Source organism: Tachysurus fulvidraco, chromosome 13, assembly GCF_022655615.1.
Source record: "Tachysurus fulvidraco isolate hzauxx_2018 chromosome 13, HZAU_PFXX_2.0, whole genome shotgun sequence".
Taxonomy (NCBI): Eukaryota; Metazoa; Chordata; class Actinopteri; order Siluriformes; family Bagridae; genus Tachysurus; species Tachysurus fulvidraco.
Window position 1 is genome coordinate 10,988,814 of NC_062530.1, and position 14,135 is coordinate 11,002,948.

A 14,135-nucleotide genomic window follows, 5' to 3' on the forward strand; every position below is an offset into this window, starting at 1 on the left:
AGATGTTATCATGGCTGCTTTGAATAACGAATGAGCTATGTAAATATACCCTCTTGTTGCTGATTTATGCATAATGCAAATATTAAAGTTCAGTGTTTGCTAAGCACAGCAGCTGGCTTGTAAGGCAGAATTCTGTTAAATTGCGGAGATGAGAGGGTTGAGAGCTTGAGTTAGATGGACACAGAAAAGGGAGCCGAGATGTGGACAGGTGGGGATAAAATATAGAGACAGAGATGACAGAAGGAATAAGGAAAATATAGGTGGGATATAGGGTTGTGTAGAAAGGAACTGTAGCGAAAGATAAAGATGAAAGAGAGGGAGATTTTAATAGGAAGAGAGACAGCACCAATGTACTGATTGATCGGAGAGGACAGCCACTGCAGCAATGTACAGCACACACCAAATGTGTTGCGAAGCTCCCCTGGAGCTGCTTTATGGAGGTCAACTGTGGTTTGCTATGAGGCATGTACACATATGTGCATACATGTAAAAACATGCATGTACAACCACTGCACACATTCTCAGGGTAACATATGGACATACTTATTCCTAAATAATTGACGAGGAAGATAATAATGATACATCTTGTTTTAAACAATTCTATCCTGGACCAAAATGATGAAGGTTGCAGTGCCAGTTCCTGGTATCTGGTGTCCAGAACAATTTTGTCTTGGCAGCCAGTGTAGCTCATGCTCTGCCCAAATCTCATTATGTTTATTAAATGAAAGTGATTAATAATTACAAAGTTCACAGTAAAAGCACTGCAGATATTCAATAATTTGTCCAGAGCCTAAAGTTCTCTCATCAGCTTTACCACTTCACAGCTTGGATCGAATGCTACCATTTAAAATGATAAGGCTGTTTGGCATCTGGTAGGATCCTTGGTTTAAAAAAAAACCTTAAGGAAGACATCTTTATTATATGTTTTATGAATCAGAGGGTCATCTGTTATTCTTCAGTATATCTAGATCAAAAACATGCACTTTTTTAAAAATTATTAATGCCCAAATAGAGGCAGCCAATTATTATTATTTTTTTATTTTCTTCTTCAAGTTTTTGTAATGTTGTGTGAATTAGAAAGTTTAACATAATGTTTTTCTACACTAATAAGTAATTAAAATTGTTTGACAAGTTTGTTGGTTAGCAGATGATAGATGAAACAGACTAGATGAAACTAATTTTGTAGCAATTGCTCTACAAAAAATAACTACGTGAATTATGTCAAGTATAACTGTATGACAAAGGAAATTAGGAGGTGTATGTTCTTCATTGTCCTGGCAAGTTCATTTACCTTGAGACTACTGAAAGAGTGAAAGTAACAGCAGATCCAATGAAAATAATCTAGACATAGCCACAATTTGAGTATAGAATATGTGATGCATTGAAAATTTGTACAAAATGCAAAATAAAAGCAGTGTAAGAGTTTTTGTGTTCACTGGGTAAGGTGAAGGCAAACCTATTCATAGTATCAAATTAAGGTGCAAATGTTTGGGGATATATACAAAGTGAAACCAGCTCAGCCTGACATCCTATGATGCTCAGGTTGGATCATGTAGGAAGGAAGCAATATTTTATTGGATTTGTGTGTTTGGTGGGTTTTCTAGTATTTAATCTAGGTTTCTAGTATTCTAATTAACCTGAAAGAAATTTCACACCTGTGTGTCTTTTAACCGACAGATTGAACGGATCCCTGCCCAAAAATGTGGAAATCAGAAACAACACTCTATTCTTCAGGGGGCCTGTGACAAATGAATTCTCTGGCACATACATATGTGATGCCACCAACAGCATCGGCACTCGGACTGGCATAGTAGAGGTCAATGTGACAGGTATGTTGATGCTGCTAAGAAACTGTATGGATGTGGTGATTGGGGTGGAGGGTGGAGGCTGATTTACCATCAGCAAGGTGGAGGGCTGATAGTGAATTAAGTGAATACGTAGTGAGCACCTGCACACACAGATGTGAAAGACAGAATTGATATAACATCACATTTCCATGTGCAGGGCAATACTTGCTGCCCTTGCTGTTAAAATATTTTTCTCTTAGAACTTAAAAAAAAAACTTCAAAAGGACATAGAACAATGCTAGGTTAATTTCTCTGCCTCTTTTTTATCCAAATGCTATTGGGAATCGTCAGATAAATTAGCAAATTATTATATTATATTGTATAATCAAAGGTACTGCTTTCACTCTGTGCTGCCTCCAGATGTGCTTATCTTTATTATTTTTTTGCTTTTTAGAGCATATAGACATAAAGGCATACTGAGGATTTCTCAGTTGCTTTTCTCTTTCTCTCTGCATGACTTTTGGTATTGGGATGTTTTCTCTATGCATGCATTGTCAAGTATCATCCTTGAATCTTGCTTGCCAGGTGAATGTGATGGCTACAATGTTTTACTTGCATTGCATATGGGTGTATGCAGGCTTTCTGTCTTTCTCGTCATTCTATTCAAGGCCTTAGCATTGGGATATGTGATATTATCTGTTACACTGGCTATTTCTTATTCTTTGCACTTTCAAAATGTTCAGTGTTAATGAAGCTTTGAACAATTGTCAGTGACAAAATGGAAACTGCATATCTGAAAATGCTAAGTGCATTGAGTAGTTTTGCTCAGCAAGAGGTGATGTTTGGCTGTTAATTCATCCACATACATCTGATGAATTAAGCAAATAGCTTTCTTGGCTAATAATTTATGGGGTTAAAAGTTCCCAAGAGTAAGCCTGCATGAGAGATTGTGTGCTGAGAGAATGCGAATAGTCAGATTTTAAATTTTAACCAGTACCTGGAAGGTGAAAAGTCATTTGGTATGGATTGTCTCAAAGATACAAATTCATAAAGGGCTTTTTTCTCTAGCTCTATATCATCCTAGTTATCCAAACAGGGCAAATTTATTATTTTTTTCTTACCAGCCTCGATTTGACAGTATCCATGGGTCAATACACTTAGTTCTTCATCTGTCTAATATACTGCCTGTTTTATATAAACACATGCATGATTTCAATTATATACAGCATATGGCCAAAGATGTGTGGACACCTGACCATCACATCCATATGTCCTTTTGAACATCTTATTTAGTCTTATCTTTGGTTTCTACTATATTTTGGAGCATGGATGTGGTGATTTGTGCAAGCCCATTAGTGAGGTTGGGAACTAATGTTGCACTAATGTTTGAGGTCTGGCATGCAGTGATTCAGTTCCTCCAACTAACCCCCTTTGAATTTTTACACATCTGATTATTCTTGACTTAAAAAGTCTTTAAAGTCTTTAAATATCCCAAAGATGTCATGGAATATAGGGCACAGAGAAGATTCTTTATGCCTTTTATTTATTTTATTTTCAATTTATGCTGCTGCAGTTCTGCCTAATCGAATATGATAAGTCAAAAGATTTTTGGTTTTAGACCAGCATCATTCTGGTACTGGGATGGAAAATGGAAATAGGTTAGTCACTGACTCCAGAACTAACACCAGTGTCTTTATAGTGGAAAAAGACAAAACATTCTTTTAAAATGCTTCTTCAGCCTAAAAGCCAGAAATATAGTTTCTATACATCCTGTATATATATATATATATATATATATATATATATATATATATATATATATATATATATATATATATATATATATATATATTAGTGATCTGTGTATTAATTAGTCCCCTAATAAATATTCCAGATTAACTGAATATGAATATCCTGAGAAAGCAGTGTTGCTCATTGACAGTAGCATCTGTGGGTTATATTCTTTCTTTAATCTTTTTATGCTTTTTTAGAAATATGTTCTTCAGTAAAACAAGAGTTTGAATTGCTTCTAACCAGAGTTTAATTACTGTAACTTACTGTACTGATATAGGTTATCTTACAGCATAGACACAATTACAGTGCACAATGTAATTATATATTTTTACTTTTCATTCTTTTGCTTCACATACTACATTTCTGGAGCAAGATTTACAGAAATGATGTAAGCTTATGGCATCTCAGTAGTGTTAAAACTCGAAGTAGATTCCTTCATCAGCAAGACCAAAAACTGTAATTAGGGAAATGAAGAGAGAAATGTATGTGCTGGGTTTCTTAAAAGTGCACACTCCATTTCACTGCAGGAAAAGCCAAAGATTTACAGGCATCTAGCAACAAAATACAAAGGATTTACTTGAATAACTCAATTATATCTTTAAAACCATGAGAAAGTTCCAGTGTGTACTGGTAGACAGTTATCTTACATCAGCACTGGCAAACATTAATTATATCCTTTTTCTTTACTATGGCTTTTGGTATGAGACAAATGAATGTTAAAATATAAAACATGCAATGAAAATGTTACCAGTAGATAATATGAATAATACTTTTTCTTTTTCCGTACCTAGAGGGTGGTTAGGTATGATTCTGGCACAGTGAATCAACTTTTATGTACATCAAAATGTAACTCAGCATATAGACACACTGTACTGTTCTCTATTTCACACAGCTGCAATACTGCTCGTGTGCTTTGTGTATCTGATGTGTTGTGATTTAACATGGAACCATGGACTTTGCCACCCCCAATTTGTAAAGGAAAAGGGGGAAGGTGGGAGCTAGGGGGAGTGGAGGGATAGAACGGACAAGCTGCTTGCCTCTGGGAGGGCTGGCTAAGGTGGCAGACATCTGTTAATGCTTTCTTGAATGAGCAATTGCTCATTCCACAACATGTAGAAATGAAGTTGAGAGAGTGAGACTGACTGAGAGTGAGACTGACTGAGAGTGAAAGTGTGTGTGTGTGTGTGTGTGTGTGTGTGTGTGTGTGTGTGTGTGTGTGTGTGTGTGTGTGTGTGTGAGTGAGAGAGAGAGAGAGAGAGAGAGAGAGAGAGAGAGAGAGAGAGAGAGAGAGAGAGAGAGAGAGAGAGAGAATGTCAACCACAAAATGAAAATAAGATTTATAAAAGATAGCATCACAAATATAAATAACAGAATCTGTGTGACTGAAGGCAATTTCTGAGTGGCCCTGATACTGTAAATCTCTCTCAGAGAGAGGGAGGGAGGGAAAGGAGAGGAGAGGAGAGAGAGAGAGAGAGAGAGAGAGAGAGAGAGAGAGAGAGAGAAGGGTGGGTCCGAGAAAAAGGCATTGGATAGATGGAAAAGTAGATGGAAACATATGGAGAAAGTTCTCTCTGTAATAGGAACTAAATTTAATTTGCACCAAAACACTGACAATATATTAGTTCTGCTCTGTCTGTCCCTTTCTGTCATTTCAAACAGACTTCTAGAGTGTCAGAGCCAAAAAAAGCTTTTGTCACACACCTACTGTGCTAGTACTGGGAACTGGAGTCATAAAAACCATAAAAAGTGAAGTTAAAGTAGGATAGCAATCCATTCTGATTTAACCATCTGTGGTTCAGACAGGTTTTTGTTAATGAGCACACAAATCTAAAAATAAAATACAATGAATCTAATTTTTTAGTCTGTTATTTACAGAGGATCAGTTTAATGTTTTTGCAAGATCATAAGAAATGCTTTGCTATCGTATTTTGAGTTGTGTGACACATTACACCGCAAAAATGTCCAAACTAAGTCATGCCTATTGCACTTTTTTTTGACCCTGTCAGGCACACAGGCATGTTATAACTCTCTTTGTACACCTCCTGCATTATAAAAGGTACATGCCATGTGGTCTGAACCTTGGAACACAATAGTATCCCATTAGGCTCAGCAAAGACAGCACCTGGGCAACATTTACAGTAGGTATGCAGCATTTATGGGCTGATAGGAAAGATGATAAGGTATTAGCTTGGGTATATTTTCCTCTCAGTGTTTTTCTCCACCTCTCTCTCTCCTTCTCTCTGTCTTTCTCTGCCTATTCATTAAGCCAATGCCTCTGGGGAGAAATAAAGGGTATGGTGGCCCAATGAGCAGAGAAATAAAGTGACAGTGTGTTTGTGTTAAACTTGTGGAAAAAACAAATCCTGCAAGTCAGACTGTGCAAATAACATTAGTGTATTACAGCAATTCTTGTCTCTGTAGGGCAGAATGAAATGGACAAATATAGGGTTTCCCTTAAGAGTATGAGGTAGACAATCTTTTCTAGCCCATTTGCCCTAGAGGGCTACCAATTGGGCTACCAATCGGAAGGTTAAGAGTTCAATCCCAGGTCCACCAAGCTGCAACTGTTGGGCCCTGAGTAAGGCCTTTAACCGTCAATTGCTTAGTTGTATAAAAAAAATAGATAATGTAAGTCACTCTGGATAAGGGCATCTGCTCAATATGTAAATATATATTTAAGTAGGTCAGTCTATAACCCTTGCATCAATGTAGCAATAATGATTCATTCATCAACATGCTAGCTTGAAAATAATCTTCTCTCAGTTTTTTCTTCTCTCTTTTCTCCTTCATTCGTCTTTTATCATTCTTCTGTCTTTCTCTATTTTCTCTGCTCTTTAACTATTTCTTATTTGCTCTTATTTATTAATTTCAATCAAGCAGGAGCCACATCTGAGTTCACCTGTTTAATCAGTTAATCTTGGCTTTCAATCTATTCAGGTGTGGCTTACTCTACAAATACGATTGACTCCCCTGTTATTGACTTTGATCGGTCTACCTCCTTGAGAATGTTCTGAAAGGGTTTTTATTCACCAAGGAAAGAATTTTATGATTATCCGATATGTGGTGGGTTTTTTCTTTTTTTTGGACTAGCACCACAGATTCTCAACACATCTGTTTTGAATTTTATGTGGGTAGAATAACAACATATTTCTTTGTTCATTCATATTTGACTCGACTGTCAGCATTTCTAAAATAAGTGACAGTTTGCTAATCAAAACAGAGACAATTAATACATTTAAAAAACAATCTGAAAAAAAAAAAAATAAACTGGATGTGATAAAGAAGGATTTAGTTGGGGAAAAAATTTGCTTGTGAAAGATGTGTGAACAGTGTCTGATGAAATGCCATAGGTAAATTCATGTAATTAAAGAAATCACTCAAGTTTCCCAAGATATTGGTTAAGTCTGCTGAAATACCCTGCAGGGTTCATAGTTAACTTTGATCAACAAGTGACAAGAAGACAATTTGTGTTTCGTCAGTCAATATGAAGCATACTAATATCATACATAAATTGCTTAAAAGCAGCTTATTTTCTGTCAGGACCTGAATAAAAAACAGTTGTTCAATTAAAATTACATGGTCATAGCAGATATGTTTTATACAGACATTTATCAACGTTACACTAGCAGGAGCTAAAGAATTGTTTATGAACTGTGTCTGGTTCTATGTCTTGCAAAGTTTATGAACATATAAGAATCATTGAGATTCATTCTTTTCATTAGAATTTGAGATAATGCTGTACCAAAAGATGTATAATCCTATTTAGGTCAATCCTAAGGAAGTATGTACAGTAGATGTAGCTAAAGATTTAATAATACTGTATATATGCACCATATAGTTACCAAAAAAAATTGCCTTGTATTAACCTCAAAGTGGACTGTTTACCTGTCACCACTAAGGCAGACTCAGTATTGGCATTTTAACAGGCACTTGCTAAATAGCTATATATATATTTTTTTCTCATATATAACTGACGAAGCTGACTAGGAGCTTTTAGAGGAGTTTTATCTGCATGCATACAGGCAGGCCCTTCCTCTTCCCTCTCTTGCCCTTCTCCCACCTTCACTTACCTTTGCCTTGTATCTATCTGCTACTGTAAATACTAAGCTCCCTCACCAGACCAAAATATGATCCAGCATTTTGCATTTAAAATATTAATTTGTGACATACAATCAATCAAGACCAGTACTGTGCATTCCTAGGAAGGCAGTAGTGTGAATTTCCTTAAGACAGTTTAGAATTTCAAGCATTCACATCCATCTATTTTTTATTTATGCCCAAGGCCAAAATTGAACTGCAGTTTTCATCTAGTATTTGAAATATGACAGCAACCATAGAACATCAAGGCAAGCTAAGCTGGGCAGGATAGCACTTGCACAGTGGTTGCAGCAAGCAAAAACAGCAGTAGAGAAGCAATCATAAAAAAGGTGCCTTGAAATTAAATACTATAGAATATAGTATTATAGTAGCCAATATACACAACATCAAAACTTCAGGTCTACTCCATACAAATTTGGTTTGGGATCCAAGCAATTCTTGAACCAAAACCAGCACAAATTCTAAATTAAGCAGTTAAATAACATTGTAGTCTTTTTACAAAATGTTTAAATGTTTATACCTTAAAACTACACAGTCAAGTTAAAATACATTTTCGCAGGAACACAGCAGAACTCTTGGATGGACAGAAATATAGTCAGATAAAGAAATTTATGCATAATGGAGAAATTGTTCCACCCGTTTATGATATGATTAATAAATGCATGTAACTTTAGTTCACACATCTATCACAAGCAACTTTTTTTCCCCAACAAAATCCTTCTTTATCACATCCAGTCATTTACTTTTTCTATAGTCTCTGTACCACTGTGAAATAAAAGATGCTGTATATATCGTTGTTGGTACATGCAACACTGCCCCCTAGTGCACAGGCTGATATTATATTAAAAGCATATTGACAGAAAATATATTCAAACATCAATAAACAATTAAAACAATTATCTGGCTTAATGCAGACACAAATATTGATTTATGTTTGCTTTGCCGTGTTAAAAAAAGTCCATTTAATATGTAATTGTAATATACAGTGCAATAGACTTGAAGCTGTAATAGAGATCCTTGATCTTTTCCCTACCTCCATAATAAAAGCTTGTACTGTATTTCTTCTTTAAATAAGATGAAAAGGTAGAATGAACAGTTAAAATAAAATAGATATTTTAAAAGTGGCAAAGAATATTTTAAAGCATAATGGGTGGGTTCTACGAATAAAGAAACACATGATTAAAGGAGATAGAAAGGAGATGTTCTTTCAATTGGTTGGTTTGTTGATTGACTGACTGACTTACTGACTGACTCACTCACTGACTCACTCTCTGACTAACCAGAGGTGACCTCTATTTGTGTTATTTAGCATTCCACTGTTTTCTTTTTTATTTAGAAAGGAGAAATTTGCTGGAAATAATATTAACCCTTGTATGTTGTTCAGGTCTGTGGGACCCATATTCATAAACATCAACAGTTTTGAAAAACTTTGCTTCCTTGTAAATTTGTTGATAAAACTTGATTAACTTTGATTTTCTTTTTTTAAATTACATTTTATTAAAAAAACAACAAAAAACGAGTAGCACTAAATTAAATAAAAATGTGTGATGTAATAAAGATAAAGGGCAACTATTAACCGTATATGCTGTTTATATTGCTTGTAGAGTATTTTAACATAAAATTTTTGATTGTATTGAATTAAAAACCCAAAAATGCAGCGGATGCACCAGACCCATGAACACTGGCTGAGTAACAATATGAACACATACAAGGGTTAATTAGCACAGTAAGACATAAGACATTACTGTCCCTTATAAATGTTACACAGTTTGTAACTCAAATGTCTATACGGGATTATATAATAGGATATAAGTACATGATGAGGAAACCTGTGCCAGATGCTGAAAATTACATATAGATTGCACCAATGCAACAGACTAGGTTTAAAAATGCAGTACAACATATAGAAAGTGTAGGTTTGAATTTGAGTGAATTTGACATGCTTACATACTCTATGCAAGCCAACATGTGCAGTAACATAAGGGTCTCAGAAAGGGGCATTCCTGGCCTATGCACAAATTTGTATGCATCCACAATTTGTTCCATACATTACTGATAGAAGTACTATAAACACTGAACCAGGAATACCATAAATCAAAGAAAAGTGCATTTCTGTAAATAGTAGCCATTTCCAGGCTTCATTCCACTGCCACCTTTACTTTGCTGCCCATGTTTGCGTACTTCTGTAAAATATGTTACAGCCCTATAGTCATTTGTTTTAACATGACCTGTATAATGTGTGCTATTCTAGTGCATGTGGATATTCAAAGACTTAATTTTATGTAAAATGTTTATTGTTGTGGGCTGAGAGTCTGGGGCCTGGGAAAAGGTGGTAGGGGTGGTGGTGTGGGCAGAGACCCCTTATTGTTTTCCTCCCTTGACTTACCCTTTCCCATGTCCCTTTCCTCAAAAAAAAAAGAGCACATGCACTCCTTCCCACCTGAGCACTGACACACTCCCTTCCATCTGTCTTTTCCTACCCAGAAATCCCCAAAAATGACCATAACAGAAACACCAATAACCAGAAGCCATCCATTCCCAGTACTGCCATATGGGGTGGTGTGGGTGGCCTGGTTGTTCTGATCATTGGCGTAGCATTGCTCATCTACTTTCTTCGGCGTCGGCAGCGGACCTTCAAAGGCGACTACTCCACCAAGAAGCATGTTTTTGGTAATGGATACAGTAAGGCAGGCTCTGTGTCTGCACATCCCACTGTACCCAAGAACCTGCAATACCCAGATGACTCAGACGATGAGAAGAAGGCCACGCAGATTGGGGGACCAGGGGCCTTTGAGAGCACAGAGCGTGATTTTGATGGTAACTCTGAAGACCTAAAGAGATCTTATTTCCCTGTGGATGAAGGTGAGAGCCATGACTATGATGAGAGGACTCTAGCTTTCCAATATGAGCCAGAGTCTGAGATTGCAGATGACATGGTATCCCAAACTGATGGCTCTGTCATTTCAAAGAAAGAGTGGTATGTGTAGTGTAGCAACAAAAAAAATAGATCACCGTTTGTCTGATCTTACCTGCATTCTACCACACCACATTCTACCCTTCATTTTCATCATTAGAAGCCTTCTACCCATCCTCGTCTTCATTCCATCCCTCACACCTCCATGCCAGCAACCTCTGCCCTCATCAAAACACATTTAATTGAACATGAACCTGAAAAAATGCTTTGACAAATCAACTTCACAATATTTCCACACATTTAAGGTGGTATAGTGAAAAGAGGTGTGATCTTTCATTCATCAATAGCCATTGACTCCTAAAGCTGTACAGGCCAGTTGCTTGAAACTTTCATGGTGCATTATTATTAATATAATTTGTCTTATTTTGTTGTTGTTACAATCAATGTATTAAATGTATTAAAATGATACTTTGGTAATGAATGAGCTCTCAACCATCTTGTGAAAGTCCAACACTGGATGTATTATATTTTGTTATTTTTTTTTTTATCTCAGTACCATTGTGTTCATATATGATCGTTTTTTTTAATTGTCTTTCTTTTTTCTGGGCGTTGGTTTTCTGAAACCGATAAGGTTATCTATAAATGCATAGTTAATGTAGAATGATGTGGTCAGTTGTTTCAGACTGATATTAAATGATACGGATGCTAATGATAAGGAATACGTTCATATTTCTGATGAAGTTCCAAAGACACTTTAAATTGAATTTCTAAGCCTTTTCTCTACCTTCTCAGAGAGATAATCGATAAGTAATGGTGATTAACTGGCTTCTCACCTTGTGCTTCTGCATCTGCATTGTTCTCCAATTACTTATATTATTGGGTATTAAAGTATTTTAATACTTTGACAATGTACATTTCACTACATTACACTAGATGATATAAATGTACTATGGACTTTATGGACTATAAATTTTTTGTCTTTGTTTTTGGTGGTTCTTTAGTGACATGGGGTAATCATTTGTAGAGATGGAACATGTTTGACACTGTACATATTAAAAATAGGGCTTAATATGTTATGCTAACATTTTGTGACATGCATTTATATGATTGTACTCATAACTACACATAACTTCTGCTTAGTGGCCACAGTGACATGGAATAGGAAAGATGAACTTTTGCAAATTCAGTTTGAAAAAAGGAGCATATCTGGACATGAACTTAAAGTATGTGCTTTGAAGTTTGTCCATCCCTGTTGTTTTTGGTATTTTCACCATTTTTATTTAGGATCACAGCAAATAGGGCAAAGGCAACTGTGTCCTGACAAAAACACTGATACTACAGACTGATCTAAACCTGCAGCGCAACATACCTCTTGATTATCTAAACCATTGACTGTGTTTTGCAGTGTTTTTTTTTTCTACTACCTTTCATACATATAGGGAGAATTATTGTTGGTAAAAAATAAAAATGCTGAAAAAAATAATAATGAGAAAGTCAAAAAGAAAATCAACATAACTAGCTGTCAGAAAAGATGCAAATTTGTCTTATTTTAATGTATTTTTTCCTCCTACAGGTGTGCATGCAATTTTATTTACCTTTTTAGCATAAGATACATACTTTAATATTCTTTTGTGTTTAGTTTGTTGACTACGGTGGTAGAACATTTTTCAGTGTGATAAGACATTGGGTTTTTGTATACTAGGTCATGTTATTGCATTTTTATTTTCTGAGGTCTTTTTAGTCACCCAATATTAATTTAAATCACAACGTGTCAATGAAATACCCAACTCCTCTTAAAATCATATTAAGTAAAATTCATACAACCTTTACACGTGACTTTTTGTATGTATATATTGGAACCAATTTAATGCCACTTATTTGTATCACTGTATCAATCTAAGCATTTTGGCAAAACACCAAAATAAACCATGTTTCGTCTGTGAGATGTAAGAGTTATCCAGAATTCAGGGACCTCAAGTTCCAGGATAACGCTAGTAATGTTTACACATGCTGCATAGTGTGGAGGGGAATATTTTGTATTCCTTTTAATTCAGGTGTTAGTGTGCTGAATTTACAAATCATATAATTATAAAAAAATCCCTCTTTGGGAAATCCCAGAGATCCATGATACTTTAGTTCATAGCATTTATTTAACTTTAACTAGTTTATAATGTTTCACCAATATCCCACATATACTTAGACAAATTACCACAGAACATTTGAAACTTTACTTTTCTGATGAATTTATTTAAACCACAGTGAACTGACTGACAAAAGCCCAGTTTATAACAGACTAGGTATTAGAATCCTATTAGCACTCTGTTGCTTCCAGTTTGTTCCCATATTAATCAGCATTACCATTCATTGTCCCTTGATCTTATCTGACTTCTGACTCCCAACCTAATGACATGTGAGCAAAAACCAACTGTTCCACAACTTTCTGGGGTATCTGACATATCCCAGTTCCAGTGCACATCTTAGGCACTCCCCATGAAGCACTAAATATTGTTATAAAGACTATTATTGTTCAAATTTCGAATGATGTTTAACTCCTTATCTAAAGCCCTTAAGTGTAATTGTTCTTTTTTTCCCAAATGACTTTCGAGTTTTACTTTTAAACTACATATCATCTTAAATGTCCAATCCAAGGTCTGATTTTACATTGTAAATACAATATATAACATATGTGAATCAAACTCCACAAATCACCACAAGAAAGAAATGGCTCATACTTAAAAATATTAGTCACATTATTTGGGGGATTCTACGTTTAATGTTAATGGGATCTATGTAAGGATATATCACTTAGATATATAACAATTTGTAAATAACTGCCAAAAAAGATTACAAAAAAAAAAAGGTTTATAGTCCCCATGCAGTCATGTGAATATATGTATGTTTGCTGAGGTTGGTTATTGTTCACCCAGTGAAGTAACCTGTACTTGCTTCAAAACATTAAATGTTCAGTGATATTTTGTTTGAAATGTCTGACTGCTTGACTAAACTTTTTTCTGCCATATAGGGCATTTAACTGAATAATCAACTAGAATTTTTAATAATATTATTAAATAATTTAATTTACATCAATCATAATCAACATCAATATAAACCATTTATTCCGCACATGATTTAAAAAAAGGAGTTTCTGTTTGTTACTGTAAAAGTTACGAACAATTCACTACTTTCTGCAGTATTACCAACCTTATAAATTATTTAGTAATGTAAGAACTTAGGGGCTGCTGTTCAAGTAGGGGCCTGTGCATAAAGAGTATTAATTACATGCATTAGAGAGTAGAGAAGGAAAAGGCCTTGTTTTGGAAATGTACTTAAATGGAAATGAGCCATTCTGTGGGGCTTTACCACCCCAATACACATAATAAGCATGAACAAAACAATACAGTTTCGCAAACAACACACAAATTCTCTCTGCAGTTATTATATCTACATTTAGTCAACAGAAAACCTACGTTGGTTTAACTAATGTAGAATGTAGAAACTATAGGAACAGAATTGTTCTCAGTCTGGATATAATAAGCATGCAG

General features: G+C 35.3%; 1 protein-coding gene across 4 annotated transcripts in view; it reads left to right on the forward strand.

Moving 5' to 3' along the window:
* nectin1b (nectin cell adhesion molecule 1b) overlaps positions 1–14,135 on the forward strand; it is a 97,128-nt gene that overhangs the window by 47,190 nt on the left and 35,803 nt on the right. For 3 of the 4 annotated variants that reach the window (XM_027132603.2, XM_027132602.2, XM_027132604.2), the window contains exon 5: positions 1,678–1,829. In XM_027132603.2, coding sequence (XP_026988404.2) covers positions 1,678–1,829 — 152 coding nt within the window. Of the gene's footprint in view, positions 1–1,677; positions 1,830–10,163; positions 13,578–14,135 lie in introns of those variants that run through there. The other variant, XM_027132601.2, reaches the window with a different exon arrangement.